Source organism: Gossypium arboreum, chromosome 6, assembly GCF_025698485.1.
Source record: "Gossypium arboreum isolate Shixiya-1 chromosome 6, ASM2569848v2, whole genome shotgun sequence".
Classification (NCBI taxonomy): Eukaryota; Viridiplantae; Streptophyta; class Magnoliopsida; order Malvales; family Malvaceae; genus Gossypium; species Gossypium arboreum.
In genome coordinates this window covers 108074681-108095406 of record NC_069075.1, presented here as the reverse complement: position 1 = coordinate 108095406, position 20726 = coordinate 108074681, and the positions used below count along the sequence as shown (strand labels likewise).

General features: G+C 31.3%; 2 protein-coding genes across 3 annotated transcripts in view; one reads left to right on the top strand and one right to left on the bottom strand.

Annotated features, from left to right (window-relative positions):
- LOC128293815 (uncharacterized) overlaps positions 1-7222 on the top strand; it is a 50976-nt gene extending 43754 nt beyond the window's left edge. The window contains exon 3 of the mRNA XM_053029357.1: positions 6676-7222. Within this exon, the coding sequence (XP_052885317.1) occupies positions 6676-7137 (462 nt within the window). The 3' untranslated portion in view covers positions 7138-7222. The remainder of the gene's footprint in view (positions 1-6675) is intronic.
- A 2413-nt stretch (positions 7223-9635) lies between these two features.
- Positions 9636-15384, bottom strand: LOC108484018 (homeobox-leucine zipper protein ATHB-8-like). Of its 2 annotated transcripts, none has more exons than XM_017787621.2 (19): positions 14851-15384; positions 14518-14742; positions 14254-14413; positions 13950-14050; positions 13745-13835; positions 13237-13332; positions 13035-13148; positions 12849-12932; positions 12599-12754; positions 12434-12508; positions 12232-12338; positions 11948-12140; positions 11551-11736; positions 11396-11473; positions 11151-11285; positions 10744-11066; positions 10520-10619; positions 10215-10364; positions 9636-10068 (listed from the first exon to the last, which is right to left on the bottom strand). In XM_017787621.2, the coding sequence occupies exons 2-19, from the start codon at positions 14733-14735 to the stop codon at positions 9922-9924; spliced, it is 2514 nt and encodes an 837-aa protein (XP_017643110.1). In that variant the 5' UTR covers positions 14736-14742; positions 14851-15384; the 3' UTR covers positions 9636-9921. The 2 variants fall into 2 exon arrangements, with proteins under 2 accessions (XP_017643110.1, XP_017643111.1); XM_017787622.2 differs by having other exon boundaries at positions 12232-12317.
- Between the last annotated feature and the right edge of the window lie 5342 nt (positions 15385-20726).

Genomic DNA, 20726 nt, shown 5'->3' with positions numbered 1-20726 from the left:
GATGGTGTTTTAAAATGACCATCCCGTTTTATCCAGTTTAGATGGCATTGCACATAAACTATCATCACGGTTAACCTAGTTTGGTGGCTTTTTAGCTTACCATCCTAGCTTATCCATTTTGGATGACATTTTTGCCTACTTTGTGCAATACTAACTTTCGGTGTGGACTTAAATTGCCATTGTCTCCAAAGGAACTCCTCTGTCCTCCATTCCCAATTTAATGTAATATGCACATATACTTATCATATCATACTCGTTATCAAAATTTGAAACTATGCTTATTTAGCACATTTATTGTCACAAATTATTATCAAATGCCATGCAATCATGTATTCAATTAATCTCACATATACACATATTTGGTGTGTGTACAAAGAATAACAATGATACATATACAAGGGTTCGCATAAAGCATACGTATAGTTTGCACATAGCATGTATAGGGTTCGAATAATTAAATACCTATAACTCACCTATTAAGCAGTTAAGGTTCCCATATAATTTCTATGGGTTCACATATAACTTTTACGTGTTTACATTACAATTCCTAAAGTATTCGCATGATATTTCCTCTAGGTTCGCATATTATATTGTTCACATAACAACTCTTTTAATTTCCTAACACTACAATTAATCACACGTAATGTTTTAAGTTTAGATCCCAAACTTGTTTTGAAGACTTAAAAACCTTAGCTTTAGAGAGATTGATGATCTACTCAAGAAAAGAGAGATGGTTTTGAATTCCTTGATTGAAAACCGATTTATCAATGGAAGAGAAAAAGAAAGAACCCAAGAATTTGAAAGAATTTTGCAATATGAGTTTTGAAGGAAAAATAGAGAATAAATAGAAGGAATAAGCAATTTGAATTCTAGTTAGCATAAGAAGATAAAAAAAACTATGGAATTTTATTTCTATTTAAATTTTAAATAATAATAAGATATGAATTCTATTAAGGATTGGAGTGAATTTCTAAGGGTTAGAAACATTTGGGTATTCTGCAATTTTCCAAAGCTAGAAGTTGGTTGAATTAAAAGAAAAGCAAAAGGGGGAGACGCAACTCAAACACAAGTTTAATGAGAGGGTTGGCACCTTAACTAATGAGCTATTGCCCAATTCTTGTTTGATTTTTACGCTTAATTATTCTTATTGCTTCTTGCTGGAAAGGAGGCTTGTCCATTTTTCAAAATAAAAGGGAAAGATAAGATTTGAACCTAGGATCACAAGAAGAACAGGGGAGTACTTTACCATTTAAACTATATCTTATTTCATGTTTACTTTAGTCAATTAATTGTACATATCTATTTAGGGCTCAACTTACCTATTCTCTATTACTTTATATAATTACTCAATTTTTTTCTAGTTTATTTAACTATTATAGTTTTTTAATACTCCCTATTTTAGTTCATATATAATTATTAATACACATAGTCCGGACTCACTATTAATATTTTATTTCACCTCTTTTTCGATTAGGTCCTAATTCAATTAAAACTCACTATTTCCAAATTAAACCTCGTAATCAAGTTTCGTTCTAATAAAATCGGATTATATTATAAGTTTCGTTCTAATAAAATCTGATTATATTATCTTAATAATTTAATTAATTTTTATTTTATATTTTTTACCTTAATTTTTTATATTCGTTTCAACCCCATAATTTTGTAACCTAATTAATATGACTCCCTATATTTTGGGATGTGACACTTTCTTTCATGCAACCCATTTCTTAGTTTTCCTATCTTACAGAAAGAACTAGAAAAGAAGATAGAAGTACAAAAGAAAAATGAATATCAGTATGAAAAATTCTTTCTATATATAGTCTTTCCACCACCGCTTCCCTTAATCTCAAGTCAATCAGTATTATTAACACCTTTAATCATATTGTTTCCCACTAACAGAAACTCTTAGTTCTAATTTGATGAAACTAAATTTAAAATCTAACTATTTACCCAACCAGCCCGTAAAGTTCACATAATTACATTAGAACCTGCTTAAATAGAAAATTTTCCAATTAAGTACTCAAAATTTCAAATTTTTCAAACCTTTAATATTTTCGGGTGTGACAAATAGTATTTTTTAAATGGAGAATTAGAAGAAGAAATTTATATAAAACAACTTGAAGGTTGTGTTGTTTTAGGTCTAGAATTTAAAGTTTGTAAACTTCTCAAATCCTTATTTGGTTTAAAACAAGCTCTTAAACAATGACATGATAAATTTGATCAAACTTTAGTAAACGATGGTTTGTCCTTTGTTGAAGTTGATAAATGTGTTTATACAAAGTTTGTTAATAGTGATTGTATAATAATATATTTATATGTTGATGATATGTGGATCTTTAATACTAATTATGAGTTAATACTCAAGATAAAAAGGTATCTTGCTTCCAAATTTGACATGAAAGATATGGGGGAAGAAAATGTTACATTGGATGTCAAAATCACAAAGAAATGTAATAGTTTGATGCTATCACAAGAACATTATGTTGAGAAACTTCTAAATAAGTTTGGACACTTTGATGTCATATTAGTGGGTCCTCCTAATGATAATAGCTCTCAATTGGAAAAATAAATAAATGTGAGCCTATTACTCAATCAAAATATGCACAAACTATTAGAAGTCTAACTCATTTAATAAATGTATGTCGACTAAGCAAAACTCAAATCATAAGCAATCACTACTATAATTAGACATGTGAAATATATAGAGACTATCGTGAATTATGGCATCTTATTTAGTGGGTTTCCCACTATATTAGAAAGATACAATGATGCTTACTAGATTTCAAATTCAGATGAATAAAATCCATTAGTGGTTATATATTCACCCTTGGTGGTGGTGCAATATTTTAGAGATCAGCCAAACTATTATAGCAAAATTTATCATGAAGTCTGAGTTTCTTGCTTTGGAATCAACTGGTAATAAGCCTGAGTCGTTGAAAAACTTCTTAACAAATATTCCATTGGGCACAAAGCTAATAGCTTTTGTGTCTGTGCATTGTGATTGCCAATCAGCAATAGCCATTGTAAAGAGTAAAACTTACAATGGAAAAAATAAACTTATTCATCTAAGACATTATGTGATTAAGCAAATACAAAATGGAGTAATATCAATTGTTTATGTGAAGTCAAAGTTGATTTTGGTCGATCCTTTTACTAAACCCTTGGGAAAGAAACTAATAAATGAAACATTGAGGGGAATGGGACTATTATGAAAGGATGAGGTCAAAAATGATGGAAACCAAACTATATGATTGGAGGTCCATGAATTAGGTTCGTATGGGTAAGAACGAAGTCATTAGTAGACCTGTTAAGCACTATAAGATTATGTCTCTCCTATGATGCAAATAGTGCTAAAACAAAAACTACATGAATGGTGAGGATGAGTAAAAAATCTTAATCAAATCCATATCATTTATAGGCAGTGTATTGATATACAGAATACACTTGATGGATTGATCTGTACAGAGTGTGAAGTAGGACCGCTTCAATGAGATTTATGACAGAATTTCTAGAGCACTCATGAAAGCCAGGCACGCGCATGACCTATTAGCACACAACCACGCTGAAGAACGAATCATAGATATAATGTGATAAATGGAAATGTTAGTTTTACATAATGAATAATTGGTTCATACAAAATTGTTTCACCAATTATTTAATAAATTATATCTCATTTGTCAAAAGTTCTAGTTCATAGTTTAAAGGATACCAAAATTATTGCATTGCATAAAATTCTTTCATAATTCTTTGAAATATGTGAGGGATTGTTAGGAGCTTTTAAGTATTTCAAAGAATTCCACAATCCCAAATCCTTTAAAGAAACCTCCTAAGATGATGTTTTATAGCATTGCTTTACATTGGACCTACAATAGCTAAAACAAGAAGATGGACACGTGCGCACTAAAAGTGAGCCCAAAAGGTTGATTCAAATTAAATAGGCCAATTTCCCCCTGCATATGATACTAGGCTCAAGTATGGTTTTGCACTTTTAACTCAATCAAGTTCTAATATATTTCCTCTTTTCTTCCAACACTATGTTTTCCTCTCCTCTCTTTACACTCTTTGTTTTTTTAAAGCTTTTTTCTCCCTCTTTCTAGTTTAGTATTTAATTAATTAGTTCTTCATGCTCTCTATTTTCCAACGATTGACAAAAAAGGTTGTTGAATCTTGGGGGAAGCACTACACGACGAAATATCCTTAAGGAAAGTATCCAACACGTCTCAAGTTAATCAACTCATATTCTTGGTTCCTTAAATGGATGAATATTTTACAACATTTTCCACACGTTTAGTATATGAGTTAGCAATAAACTAATTACAATTGGTAATTTTTAGCTACTCACATGACTTGTTTCTGGTAAAGAGAAGGAAATTTTTTTCACTTATTTTGAAGAGTTCTTATTTTTTTACAAAAGTTTTTATTCATTCTTCTACTTTCAATTTTTTTTTGAACATTAATCTCATTTTAGGTTTTTATTATTATTTTTTATACAATACCTAGAACTAGTCATAACCCCTCCTCCCCAACCCTTAAATAGGAAGATATTATGCTTCAATGCACTCGAATTCACGTCTTCCTACACTGACAACAGTATTAATGTCAATCGAGTTAAAAGTCAATCGAATTAAAACTCAATCGATTTCTATTTTCAGATTTAAATATGTACTAATTATTTTTTATTTTATATCTAGCTATTTTAATAGCTATGTATAAAATATATATTTTTACAGTAATAGATTCTTAGTGAACTTTATATGTAGTAAGTCCAAAAAGAACTTTATATATAAAGTAAACTACGTCATAATGTCTTGGCCAAAAAGGGAAAAAAAACTAATACCGTAAACTTTAATTTAAGTATATGAATCTAATTATATATCACTTTTTATTACTGATAAAACCATGCAATACAAGTATATTACATACATACACATCAGCAACACGAGAGAAGATGGGTTTCCTCTTTTAAGTGTCATTGTTGTTCTATCTTCGTCTGCAATTTGTGTTGTTAGGGTTGGCAGCCTAGGATGGGACCATTTTAATAAGCTCCTATTCTCATGATGTGCATGCAAATCAGTCTATCCATTTTTTAAAAAAATATTTTTCTAACTTTTTTGTTGAAAAAAGTATATTATCTCACTTTCCTCACTAATCTATCCCTTATCCATTTACAGTTGGGTGCATGCACAAATCTATTGCACCAAAAAATAATATTACTTGATATGGAAGTGTTGATACAAGATGTCGCGTCGGAGGTTGGAGGAGAATTACACAATGCGTTGAATGACGCAAATGATTGTTTAGCAATGGAGTGAAAGCTTGGAGTCTTCTTAATGATGGAAAAGATCGCACCTTCTAGACCAATGTCATACTATGTAGGGTGAGTTGGAGGGTGATGAAGAGCTCCATTAACATGTAATGGGATGTACCGAGTTATACTTTGGTAATAGAATTATGGGGTTTTTATTGCACGTAAATTTGAATGTAATAACAGTCATCTTTGGATAAATATTAATATAACTAAACGGGAGTTTATATGATAAATAAGTAAAATTTTCAATTAAAAGAATATTTATATGGACGAACTCTTTCTTAATTAAAGTGGTTAACATAATGAGATATCACGGATGGATGATTTAGATGTAACATGAAGCAATAGTACTATATTACTCTACAAGTTGATATGAAGAAAGGTTTTGTTTTAAAATAAAAATTGATGGATAGAAATGCTTCCACGCCTGCCTCTCTCTATATAAAACCTTGAAAGCATTGAATCCAATGGCAATGTATATTATATAAAAATTAGACAGTGAAGGGTGCTCGTGAATCCTCACGGGATTGCAATATTCCACACCTTCTTCAAACAGCCAAAACACTGTCTCAATATAGATTAGCCATCTTTTTATTTTAATAATATGCACGTCCTTCCTCCTCGTGCATGTATTCTCCCCCCCCCCCCGGCCCGGCCCGGCTCCCCAAATAACATTTGACATCGCTATCTTCCCCTTTCCAAATCTCAGCACAACCATTTCGCTCCTAGTGGTACAATTTGCTAATTAATTTATCAGGTTATGATGAGAAAAGAAGTGATTCAATCTAAAAAAGAAATACAGGGAAATTAGATTACAGATATTTTAGACCGTAAAGTGTAAAATTGAACAGCTACACGCTCTATATATAGTCTTCCAATTCAAAACTCTCCTCACTCTTCTCTTTTCTATTTTTATTTTTATTTTCCTTTGATAGCAAATTTCCAAACCATTAAAGAATTGTCAAATTAATCCCTTCTCAGTCATGGTATGTTATATTACAATTATACATATATTGATAATTATTTACTTCTTATTAGAACTATCAGTTAGATAAGTGAAGTTGGTTTTCGCCATATTCATTTTGAATCAATTTTAACTTTTAAATAATTTCAAGTTTAAATTATTTCGAGTTCAATTATTTTTAACCTAGATGATTTGAATTTAAATTTTTGTTTTTCAAATGAAATTATTATAAATTTAAATCATTTTAGTTTTAATCATGATTAAAATCATTTTAAGTTGATGAATTCACAAACTAACTCACTTTTTAATTGAAATTTATAATTGAAATTTAAATTAATCAAGATCAAGTAAGAGTTCAAATTTCTTCTTCTTATAAGTACATTCAAAGCTTAATCTTCCGCAGAATACTGAGCAAAGGCATCTCAGAAAGGTGGTATCTGATGTTGCTTTGGAAATGGAGAGGTATATAAATACAGCATCTTCTTCAACAGAAATTGACGATGAGGTGAAGCAAGCCGAATGCGAATGTTGTGGGCTCGAAGAGGATTGCACCGCCGATTACATCAGGAGAGTGAAGGGTCGGCATTGCGGGAAATGGGTGTGCGGGCTGTGCTCGGAAGCTGTGAACGAAAGGCTGTACCGAAGTCCCATGGTCGGCATGGAAGAGGCAGTGAGGTGTCAAAGGGAGTTTTGCCAGAGATTCAACAGCACCACGCGGCTCAATCCCAAGCTGTCCCTCACTTGCGCCATGAGGGATATAGCTAAAAGAAGCAACCAGAATCGAAGCTCCAACACACCAAATAAGATTGGCAGAAGCAATAGCTGTGTCCCCAAGATCAATCTTAATAACCACTCACTGGTTTAAACACCTTCCTTCCTTACACAATGCTTTTAAACTTATCAACTATAATAGTACCGTCAATAAATCATATATGGGTTTATTTTTAAAATTTTGGATTTTATTTTATTATAATTTACTTACTAAATTATACATCCTTGATCAATCAAGTATAATTTCTTATTATATCTTACTTTTTGTGTTTATTTTTACATACATAAATAAATTATTTTATATTTTACACATTCCAAAGGGGTTTACATATATATATATATATATATATATATATCCTTCCTATTAATGCACATTTAATAGTATCAATTTTGTTGAAAATTACTAAACCTTGCATATCTAGAAAACTTTAACATGTAATTTCCTTTTCTGGTGAATATAATTAGTAAGAGATAGGAGGGGTTTAAGGATGGTTTAAAAATAACACAAAGTGATATTTAAGTAATTGAATTGAGTTTAAACTTTTGAATCGAGGAGTGCTTTCATTTCTGACTCAAATAATATTAAACTGTAAAATAGAGAAAATATAGTATATTGTGGGTCAGTGACTTATAGGATGTAAATGCATTAAAAAAAAAAACTTATGGTTAGGAATGGGAACCGGATGATTTTCACTTATAACTACTTGAAATTGTCTTCTCCCAAATGATTTCCTCTATCTTAATTCGAAAGTTTACAAAATATTTATATTATGCTGATTTTATAAAATTAAATCATATAAAAGTAAGAAATGGTAATAAATATATATATATATATATATATATATATATATATATCAAGGGGGTTACCTAAACTCAATTCTCACATAACTTCAAATTTTTGAATGCAGCCTACCCAAACCCGAATTCAGAAAATAAAACTAACCCCATAGGATTGGAAAATTGTACTGTCTGCTTACCTCAGTTTTGATATAATTTCTTTTTCCGAGCATAAAGCTCAGCAAAGTGGAACCTTTTCTCTTTTTCTCATTACTACTTATGGGGTTAGGATTTTAAAACAAATTTAATGGGCTTCGCTACTCACACATCCCATTTTGTTTTATATTTTAACATTTATATTCATATTTAATTTTTGCTTTTCAGATTTAAAATTTTAATTCTAATTATTATTTTATTAAAATTCTCCACTTAAATTTATTGACATGAAATTTTAAAATTAAAAAAATTCGCTTCGCAATAAAATAATAATAATGTTGATACTATAGACGTGGGAACACACTTTTGGAATAAGGGCAAATGAGTATGTTTTAGGATCACGTATATGGCTTGCCTGCATGTAAGAAAATGATAGCTGCTAAAAATGCCTGCCTTTTTACACTTTAGCCTCGCATTCCTACATTTTCTGCTTTTTGCTTTCGCACTTAACAGCAATGGTCAAACCATGTTATTCTTTTATGTAATCATTAATACTTCATATATGTATGTATTGCCTTTGTATATGTTCAGGCAAATTCTTTGGTTTCCACTTTCCAACCATGGCAGGGCCTGGCCATAACGATGCAGGTTTTTAAAATTTTTGAATCATTCTAGGGTTGAAGTCAATATTCTTCGAGTCCTTGCAGATTACTATCACTTCAAATTCTAGTTATTTAAAGTTATATTTTCCAATTGTTTTGAGTTTGTGGTTGGTTGAATTTGGATTGTTAACTTTTTCTTTTTTTTTAATACAACACTTAAAATTATTCATAACTTTTCATTAACCTTAAATAATAGAGTAAACAATACCATTAATGTCAACTAAGTTAAAATTTAGACGACTAAATTGTTAACCTTTATAATTGAATCATAATGGATTAGATTTATATTCAATTGATTGAATTGTATTTTCATATTCTAATTAAAATTGAGAGGTCTACTCAACCACCACCCACTTAAAACAGTTCATGTGTTAGCCAATTATGTTATAGGTCAAATTATACTATTAATCTCAGTATTATATGTAAGTAGTGAATTTAGTTCTTATATTTTAAATTTAGTTATTTTTAGTCCTTATACTTTTTAAATTGATCAATTTAGTTCTGGTGTTTTTGTTTAAATCTAAAATTTCAGTCATAATATAAATCATAACATTTAAATCTATTTAGTTAAATTTCATGTTAAATCTATTTAGTTAAATTTCATTAGTAGCCCTTGACCATGCATAAGTTTGTATATTTAATCCATATTCTTCATTTTGATCATTCTTAGCCTATATACTTTTCAAATTTTGAAAATTTTTGCAAACAATAATTGTTAAATTCATTAATTAGCTTTTTTTATAAGTAAAATGTAAATTTAGTAAGTTAACATGATAATATTTTAATACATAAGATAATATTATGAAAATAACAAATGTTTTGGTTATGATAAAATTTGAAAATTACATCAACTAATAATAACCAAATTAAATATGGAGCATGGTGTACAATTGCAAGAAAGGAAACTAGGTTTCTGATATCAAAAAATGAGCTTTGGTTGATTTAGGGTGAGAAAACATAGCAAATTAATGAAAGTAGACGTCATAGGACATAGAGCTTTGTTGATGATTGTACCTGCATGAACCAACTGAACTAAGCTGTCCATTGCTCAACGCCATGATTAACTTACAATAGTGATCGATCAATTAAGGAGGGAGCAAATACAAAAAAACGGGGTAAACCGAAATCTAGGCCCTCCATACCATTTTGATTCGATATCCTTGTAAAACAGTATCATACCACTTCAAAGGTTTCTCCAAACTACAGAAGTCTTGGGAAAAAAATGGAAAGGGAGCATCTTCTGATCTAGGTTGATATCTAAATCCTATTTTCTCTTAGAATTTTCATACAAAAGACCAGTTGATGAAAGTGAAACAGATACAATGAGCATTTTCTTCATCATTTACCACTTTCCATGCAACGGCTCTCTCGTACGAGACTGGCCTCCCCATGCTTGATAAGCAGATACCACCTTGAAGGCACATAAAACCCTGATCAACCCGAACACAGAGCATAAATGAATCAATCATATATTTTTTGCATTGGTTTCCTTTAGATATTCCAGATATTTAATGCATTCGATTGTTATTTTTTGCACTTATAATTCAACATTCATTTCAAAGAACATGTATCATACCTGCTGCATTACTTGTGGGAACTCAGCAAATAGGGTTTTTCGTCCATTCTCATCGAAAATTTTCTCCAAACTAATGTCTTGAAGTGATACCAAAGTTGTTTCGAGCATGTCAAGTCCCGCTTGATTTGCAAATGTGAAAACTGGTAGTGCCTACATATATATTACCAATAATCAATTGTAGCCAACTAAAGCAGAAAAGCAGCTAGGCATAAGGAGACTCGTATTCATGTGTTACAGGGAAGGCTAAACCTGGGACAAGGCTAACATATAACTTGATTCAAAGACATGATCCTTTGACTAAATACCTTCAAAGAGCAGCACAAAACCGCATCTGTGTGATGCCAAAGCACTTTTAGAATGGATTCACTTCCTTCATGTTTGAGCAGTTCGTCCCCCATATAGCAACTGTGAAGAGATAAACAATCCAAAATATTTCGGTTAACACAAATCCAAATGGCATAAATAATGTTAACAACAAAGCATTACATGTGAAACGGAAAGGAATAAGACATGGATTTGACTGACAAACCTATAGCTTTGACAAATCCAGCGAGCAAGTGTTTGTGCTTCATGAGTACCAGGGGGTGACCCTAAACCTGCATGAGAACCGAAGAAGGAAGGAGAGAGTGCTAATGCTACCCTTTGAACCGAGGCAATAATACTCCGGACGTATTGTCGAGCCATGATTGCCACATTCTCTTGAAGTTGCATCTCATATACAAACTGAAATGCTATTGTCATCACAGACTTTGTGCTCCCACGACTAGATTTATCACCAGTTGCTCGGTTTCCAGCAGCTCCAACTTCAAGCGTAGAGGCAAGATCAAGTGTACGATTTGGACTGGATGCATCCTAAATTAGATTTATATATTTATCTGGTAAGAAACTAAAAATAAAATAAAATATAATATAATGAAAGAATCTTAGAACACTAACCATTCCAGAATCAAGGGGGATGATGCGGAAACCACAGGGGATAATAGGCGCATCCTCAGAGAATGAGCCATCAATGGGAGCAAAGATGAGTTCAGCACAGGTGCTGACTGCATTCTCATCAACTCCAGTACAAAGCTGATAGATTCATACAAGGAAAAACATAAATGAACAGTGTTAAATGAGAACTAAACGCTGTAAAATAACACCGGTTGGAGGATAGTTGGTGAAACTTTACACTTAAGTACCTGCAAGAGGAAGATATCACTTGGCATGATCATGTCCTGATAGTGGCCCACATTTTCGAGCTTAACAACCTCCATGAACTGTAACAAACAAGTGATAGTGATTTTAAGGATACATTTAATCAATTGATGCCAAAATTCGGTATAATATCACTTACCTCTTCATGCTCAATTGTGTGAGCCAATGGAAGAATGACTTGACCCCCAAAACTTCCCCCTCGAGGCACCGGCAAGCTACACGGTCCAGCTTTGACAGCAGCAGCAGAGTAAGCATCAATACCACTGTCTGCCCACTCTGATCGATGTTCCCGCAAGAATCTGAGAAGTATTGCTGGCGGCACATTCTACAAAAAGAATGAAAGCATCGGTTTATAGAAATAAAATTTTGTTTGACAAGAGTAAAAGTTGAGAAAGCTATAAGATGGTTCATTATACCACAAATTTAATATCGAGGCCATCGTCACAACATTGGGAAGAAAAAACAGTTTTTCATTGTTTAGTATTTGTAAATCTTCTGATGTAATTGATATGCTTGTAACACATCTAGAAACTGACCTGTAATAACATGGATGCTTTGGCACATAGAACCGCATTTCCCATTGAAGGAAATCCATTACTATAAGAAAAATTTATGTCCATCATCTTTCCAGGAGATGAGTTCACAAGGAGGGTAACGTCATCAATGCCGTCACTTTCCAGCATGGACCATCCTTCATCAGTAAACCCATTAACAGCCTCATTAAATCCCCTGGAGAATAGAACATGTTAGACTGCCATCAATTAAGAATCTACCTACACTGACATAGATGGTGAATTACTGAAGAGAAGAATGAACATACTTGCTCAATTTGTGACTAAGTGCACGCAGAGCTGCAGGTCTTCTCCCCCAGCCAGTAACATTTGGCTGAGATATTTCCTGAGAAATCTGCCTCAAATGACGCAAAGCCTGAGCTAATGCCAAGGTTATACCATGAGACATTTAGTGTCTTGGTTTAGCTCCTAGCTCTACATTCAAAGTAAAGATGCAAGGAATAGTCTTACCGCCATTGTTGTCTTCTGAGCAAGCAAAGTTGAGGACTCGTAAAGGGGCCGCAACACTTCAGGAACACTCCAAGGCTACATATAAGCAAGAAGAAATTTGAAACCGTTGCCTTGTACAATAAAAAGTTTCTATGTTTCAAAACGGAAGCAAGGAGATTTATATACCTCCAAATCCATGTGATCAACTATGTGAATGATGGAACCACCCCCTTCACAAGGTCTAATCAGGTAACCACTAGGCAGCAATTCCGCTCTCACAAAATTTACTGCTGGCGGCATGCTTGGACCATTTTGAGTGTTGTTAAGTGATCTTTCACATACCTAAGCACCATATCATTATTATAATAGTCGGGCTATAACAAATTTCTGACAACATAAAGGCAAACAAATAATAAAAGCTCCGTGGGAAACATACCACAAGACTACCATCCTCCATAACAGATGTGTAGCGCAGCAACCAGAAGTCGCGAGCTGGTGCCAATGTTGTAGGCGCGTAGAGCTAAAAGAAGGCAACCAAAATTTGAAACTTTTACCATAAGCTATTGCACCATTAATTCAAACCTTCAGTTGCAAATTTAAAGGGGGAAAAATGATAGTCTACCTGCATATAAAGCAGTTCGATGGTTCCACCATTAGCAGTGGACAACATGTTTATAACATCCACAGCTCGGCAATCACGGTACCATGAAGGACGATCTTTAAGGATTTCAGCAACCTACAGGGGAAAAAACACCATTAATTCCACCAAATTTGAACAAAAAAAAAAAAAGTCCCTCTCGCCAGAAAGCAAACAAAAAACTTACTCTTGTAGGATCTAGTCCCACAAGTCCACATACACGTGCTGCAACTCCAGTGCAACCATGAGAAATAGCAACGATTCCAATGGAATCCGGACCAGGCTGCATAGATAAGAATTGATATTAGTATATGAAAAAGGGCAAGCATTGAAGACAATTACTACTACTCAAACAAGAAAGTTTTGGGATCCCTCTTTTGCTAATTACCATATTCATATTGGATTACTATTAATTCAAGTAATGTTGCTCCATAAAGGGAAAATAAACAGGAAACACCAAATTCAACTAATGAAAAGATTAACAAATAGTAAAGGGAAACAGAAAATATCACTATATTAGTAACCAATGGAGAAAGTAGGATAATGAAGGGTTCCCTAGATATTGACATAGCAGGCATGGACTTGAAGGTTGCTTAGAAGATTAGCAAGGTATTTTACTTTATTATAGATATTATCGATAACATAAAGCATAATGAAAGATAATGACATAAGAGAGAAAGAGAGAGGGCCGTAACCTTCATCCCAGGCATTTGGACCCACTCCACAGCAGTTCCAGTGGCCTTTGAAAGAAACTCTGTTAAAGTTTCCTCTGCAATGGACAAAAGTCTGGAAAACCATACAAAATCACATAAGCAATAGGGCAACAAACAATTAAAGGTTTAATTTTATAGAAAAACTAGAAAAGAAAGGGACACAAACAGCAAAGATATTCCCACTAACCCTGCAGGGCTGGCATCCTTTGGAGGATGCTGAGGAGTCAAATGGTGTTGACCACTCGTCACCGCCGAGTCACAGCTTGTATCTGTGGTGGCAAGGGTCGTCTGCAAAACACAACCACCGCAATTAACTCCAACCATATGCATATTACCTAATAATACTAAAAAGTCAAAGCAGATCAAAGACTTGCAAGAAAAGGGTTCAATTATTATGATAAGGATTTTTATATTATACATTGAAGACAAGATTTTAAATACTTCATATAGGCCATGGACTGTGAAAAGAAAGGGAAGATGAAGATTCTTACATTTTGAGTCTGTTGGCGGAAATAGCTGTTTTCATAAACAAGGTGAGAAACTTGCTTTTGTAACCTATCATTCTCCTCCATTAACAGTTTATTCATAGCAGTCAACTTCCTATTCACAGCTTGGAGGCGTGATGCCTCTTTCCTTTGTTTTTCTCTACATCTGTTTATAAAAAGCAAACAAAATTCAAACCCCCTCCCCCCCAAAGTCAGCAACCAGTAAAAAAAGGTTGGAATATTAGATGGTTAGATGTTGGGGTTACGGACCTGCGATTTTGGAACCAAACTTTGATCTGTTTAGGCTCGATGTTGGAGAGGATGGGGCACTCACGAATGAGCTGTTGGCGACGCATGGAGCTTGGCTTGGGGCACTCATGGTAAAGCCGTTCTAAAGCTTCCACTTGCTCCGGCGTGTACCTCACATACTTGCCATTATCCATAGCTATCTTGGTCCCTTCTTTGCAGGCTGAGGTCGCCGCCATCATCTCGTCTCTATGCCCCATCAAAACAAAACATACATACATATTTATGTATATCAAAAGCATACGTATAGAACATATAGTAGTAAAAATTGGAATAATGGATTAAGTTTAATTATACCGTTCAATCTCTGGGGAACCTTGAAAACACAAAGATTACAGGCGAAAGACCTCAAAAATCCATCAAAAAATCTCTACTTTGGGGTTACTTCAGCTTTGGGGATTTTGTCTAGAAATGAAGGAAGATCTTTGTATAACGAAACCTTTGAAACATGTCCAAAAGAAAACATCAAAAACAGCTGTCTTTGTTGTCGGTCTGGGTCTGGGCAAGTAATCTTAAATATATGAAGATGGGGGTTTTCTTTGTTTTTTTAAGGCAAAAATGAAGGAAAAGAAACAGGGTGAGGAAAAAAAGAGAAAGGGATTGATTTTGATATTGGGATTGATTGAGAAGGGAAAGAATGGTGTGGTATTAAAAAGGCATGAAAAAAAAGAACTTTAAAAGAAGAGAGACTCCTTAATACCAGACAGAATATCAGACTTTGTTTGGTTTTCACATCATAATCATAACACTGTTCCATTTCTCTAATTTTTGCCTTTTTTTTTTTCAACTTTTGCAGTTTTAAGCGAAGTTCTTTTTTCTTGTTTCTTTTGCCGCTGCAAGTAAACTAAATTTTGATAGCTTTATCTATTTTTATCATATTTCATATTTGGTCAAATTTCGATTTTCAGCTCTGTACTATAATTATTTTGATATTTAGTCCTTTTTGTGTTTTGTTTAATGATTTTTTATATCTAGATCATATGTTTATTTATACTATTTATTAAGTTTCTTATTGGTTAGTGTCACCCATCAACTAATACCAACTCGACAGAAGAAAATCTAGTGGGACTGATAGGGGCCATAGCCCCTAAAATGGAAAATTATTATTTAAGCTCTATAAATTTTTTTAAAATTTTAAATTAATAAAGATAAAATTATACTTTGACTCCTTAAAATTATAAAAATTTGATTTAATCTTTTAAAAATTATAAAGATATAGACTATAAAAATTAAAATTTCATTCGACCCCTAAAAATTATTTTAGCTTAGCCCTTGCAACTCGATTAGAAACTTATCAAAAAATCATTTTATTTTTAAACTAGATTATACAATTAAGTGGGTTTTTTATCTTTTTATATTTTTATAAATTGATTGTTTTATATAAGTTTCATTTTCTATTATATATTATTTTAAGTATGCACTTACAGTTTTCATATAGAGCGTGTGATAGAATTTTTAATATAGACATTATAAATTCAAATTTTGCAAATTAGTTATTTTATTATTTCATTATTTAGAAAAGAAATTAACTCAATCTTATGAAATGGATTATTTATACATTTTCACTTCGTTTATTAACATAATTTTTAATGATATTAATTTTATATTTAAGCATTATATTAATAACAAGAGAAGGAGAAGGACTGAATCCCTAATTGAGTATAGTAAGAAGAGACCAATCCTTTAATCTTCGTATTTTATGTTTTAATTTATTATAAATTTTGATAATTAATAATTTAATTTTTATGTGTTTTGGTGTGTAAAATATGCAAACAACTGTTGTACATTGGGGAAAAAAAAAAAGAAACTATAGTATAATGGAGGATGGATTCACAGTCTCAGTTTCAGCGCGTGTTCATCCACTTCATTTTGGACGAAATTACCCTCTATGTATTCTATAACGTATTATGCATGCATGCCAACTTGAAATTAAGATTATTTTCTTAAAAATAAATTTCACTTCAATAACAGTCGTGATTTAATGGCAAGGAGAAGTTTACGAGGGTTCAGGTTTGAAATATTTAAATTTCACTATACCTATTCAGATTTATTTTAATTTAAATAAAAGAAACAATTAAATGCATGGGTTGACATTTGGGAAGAAACAAGAGAAGCAAAATAATGAAGGAATTTGCATGCGGCCTCCATTTCTCATAACATATCACCACCTTTTCTCTCTCGTCATCCCCTTATATTGTGACATAATAATTATTAAATGGGTCCTCTCTAATTTTGCTCATTACTAAATTAATAAAATACACTAATTAACATTACCTTTTACCCAACGCTAAAATTTTTACTTTTTATAACTTTCATCTCACCCTTGCTGCATACAATTATATAATTTCTCAAAGTTTTAAAAATAAAAATAAAAAAAAAACTATATATGTTTAGCCTGCTTTCAATCCATTCCAACTGCCTTTTCTTTAATTACCATTTACTTATTTCATAGCTAGTACGAGGGTGAGCTTCGGGTCAATTCAAGATTTGTGTGATGCGTCAACATAATCTCTTTTTTTTTTTTTTTAAATGGAGACTTCAATTAAATTTTATACTTCTTAGAAAGGCCAAAAATAAATTATTTCTATTTAATAAATTAGAGGCTATAAGGGATATAAATTGAACTGTTAATATTTTAAAGGATTAAAGTTGAATTTTACTATTTACCGAGAAGTTCAAGGTCTCTACCTACCCTCGCGATGCATCAGGAATATCGGTGAACTCAATCATTTATATACATATATATATATATGGCTTAGATGACATATTGGTACGCAAGTTATACCTTTTTTTTCAATTTGGTGCATAAATATTTTTGGTCAAAAATTTAACCTTTTAAGAGTGATTTGGAGTATGAGAATATCGCTTCTAATAAAGAAAATTTGATATCAAATTAAATATATATAATTTACATACCAATTTATCATTCAAGAATATATATATATATATATATATATATATATATATTCCTTAGTAATGTTAATAGTTGGAGAAAAGCCATTATCAATGACCTAAAATTAATCGGTTTCCTTTAATCGTGATGAATGAATCTATTCATGTTCGAATGCAGAAAGACCAACTCTATTGTTGGCCTATCTATTACTGTTCTAAGTATGGAGCATTGTTTCATATATATATAAGGGTGAAGTAAAAAATTTTGGATTAAGAAATACAAATTAATTATAAATTCTTATGATCAAAATAAAAATCGTATTAGAATGTGGTTTAGATTGAACTATTAATTTCTGCAAGTCAAGGACTTCTTTGGATCCGCCCCAAGTTTTATATTTTTTTTAAAGAGCAATCTAAGTAATAGATTTACTTTTTTATTAAATTTAAGAAAACAACAAATTAAATATAAAATTGTTGATACTAATGTTCAATAAGGGAGGAGATAATCGTAGAGATAAAAAAAAATGGATTCACCTGAGTCAAGCAAAGAGCAAAAAGTGAAAGATGAGAGAAAATAGTGATGCTAAAGTATAAAGCTTAAGGGAGTTGAGAATCAAGGAAGAAATTCTTTCCTCATCATGCACCAGAGTATATATAGGGGGAAGTTCCTATACCTTGTAGTGCTACGTCACCGTATATTAAACTTAATTAAGTATTTTTCATGTTTTTTTATGTTTGAAATGGCAACTATGTCATGTTACAAGCCAGCCATACATTGACTATATTGACACATCATAAAAAACTAATTCGGTTTGTATATTAGAGATAATTCGTATGACAGTTTATAAGTTGAGGTAGTAAATTGAAAAAAAAATTATTAAATTTTAAATTAAGAAAAATATTAAATTTAGATACCAAATATTATCTTAAATATTAATTTTAAAATAACTTATTCTAAATTTATATAAAATTTCATATTTATTGATTTCATTGAATTAAAATATTTTCTAATTTAATCATTACATAAATCAAGTCACCTCATTAAGTTAAAAGTCACTTAAATTAGTATTAATTAAATAATATTATTTTACATATAAGTGAATTAAAAATGTTTTTAAAATAAAAGAATAAAGTAATATCATTTTATCATATTGTGATTATATAAAATTATTACAATATCAAATATCAATCTTATATTGTTTGCGATGGAAATGGAATATAAAATTATTAGATAAAGATTTAGAATTTTTAGAATAGTGAGTAAGTTAGACAGGTGAGGTAGAGGGCAGCGGAGCATATCCAAGGGTGTGGACCACACGAGGGAGACACCAGGTGTGGCCCCCGCACGCGTGAAGATTCCCGTTTTCGCTTTACAACGTGCTCCTTACGAGCCCCAGGTGTACCCTCTTTCTTTAACCTCTCACGCGCTGCGCAATTCACCTGCTCTCAACCAATTCAATCAAATTAACCACTTCCGAAATTTTGAATAGTGAATTTCTCTTTAAAAAAGTAGATCAGGTGAGGAAATTTTTTAGTGGAGCGATTATGAATGTCACTTATTTCGTCGTCTTCCATACCATGCCACTTCACTATATGTAATTATCATTTATCTTCAAATTTGTTATGGAAATATTCATATGCCTTATAATCTTTTAAAAATATTTAAATGTTAAAAGTAAGTGGTAAAAATTAAATCGAAATAAAGTGGCGGGATGAGATGTAGATAAATACATCCAGGAAATAATTTCTAATATTATACATTTATAATGAAACAAGACAAATAGTAAAGCACAACATATCAATTATAAAGCGATGATAGATTTAGCAACAACTATCCTGCTTCTCTTCATTGACCTTTGAAGAAAATGATCTAAAAGATTTTTTCCCTAATTTTTTTTAAATAGAGAACTTTCTTTATGTTTTGCAATGAAAAACAAAATATAAGTCACTTTTTCCTAAATTTTAATAATATAAATATAAATATAAATATAAGTTTTGAACACGTATTTCTGAATAAATATTCAAATTGAATTTGAGCAAATAAAATTATCTTCTTTTACTTAAAATTCTTTTATTAAGATCCACTTAGTACAATACATAAGTATTTTCAACTCAAAATGTGCATATATCAAATCTTTTAAAAGAAAAAAAAAGTTAAAACATAATCTCAACTAATAATTTTTCTCATTAATCTCTAGAGTGGTAAAAGTATTATATTATAAGCATAAAGTCTGAGTTTAAATGTAAAATTAATGTTTTGAGAATTTTAAAATTTTAAGTTCAATTCTATCTTATATATAGATATAAATTATTTTTTCATATATTAATTAATTTAATTTAAATTAAATTAAATATTAATTATCAATTTAATTTTATTGAACATTATACATAATTAAATTAGAAGCTAAAGCGTCAAAATTATAACACTTGAAACGTTTATTGGTTCCCATTTGCTTGGGGGGTAAAAAAGATGTATTAATTTTAGGTTGATTGTATAAATAAGGAGAGCAGTAGCGTGAGTGGGGAACAGTGACCACTCAAAAATAGTACGCGTGTTGGCATCTTTCGGCGTGTCAGATTTAGGCTCTCACTCTCTTGCTCCGCTTGGAATGCGTGACCTTTGTGTTGCGGCAACGTAACTCTCCTTTTTTGTCATTCACTGCCACTGCCTCTTTTATGCTTGCTTTTATTATTGTTATTGCGGAGCAGTAGTCTTTACTTTTTTGTATCACATAATTAGTAATACGTTCTTGACCCAGTAATATGATGTTAAGATTTGGAGATATAAAAATATAATCTCACTATCCTCTTTTCTTATATAATCTTACATTTGTTTGGTAATATGAGATTTTTTTATATAATTTACTTGCATTATTTTAGGAGTTTGAGTCATAGTGAAAATTTGAACTCATAGTGTATATAGCATTTCCATCTCATCCATAAATGATTTGATCTTGTTTGTTATATTGGTCATGCATTCACATTTTTCACCTTGCATAAAACTCTTCAGTATTTATATATTTGTAAATTATTTTATGATAAAATTAAAATCACGTATAAATCTTGATATCAATATTTAATTGAACAATCTTCCATCAATTAAAAAAGATATTTTATGTCCTTTTTAGAGATCGTAGACAAAGTCTCTAGAATAAAACCTAAACATTTTAAGAATCACAAACAAGATAGAATATCAAATTTTAACAAATTATAAGGATGGAAGGCACAATATAAGCATAAAAATGATAAGGATTATCACTCTTTCGAGTTCCTCATTTAAT

Excerpts from the sequence above, each read along its gene's own strand:
- LOC108484018 (XM_017787621.2), bottom strand. The coding sequence starts at position 14,735 with ATGATGGCGGCGACCTCAGCCTGCAAAGAAGGGACCAAGATAGCTATG. Across the intron at positions 13,333-13,744 it reads TCCAAATGCCTGGGATGAAG|CCTGGTCCGGATTCCATTGG; the intron begins GTTACGGCCCTC and ends TTATCTATGCAG. Across the intron at positions 10,365-10,519 it reads TTTTGTGCTGCTCTTTGAAG|GCACTACCAGTTTTCACATT; the intron begins GTATTTAGTCAA and ends ATATATATGTAG.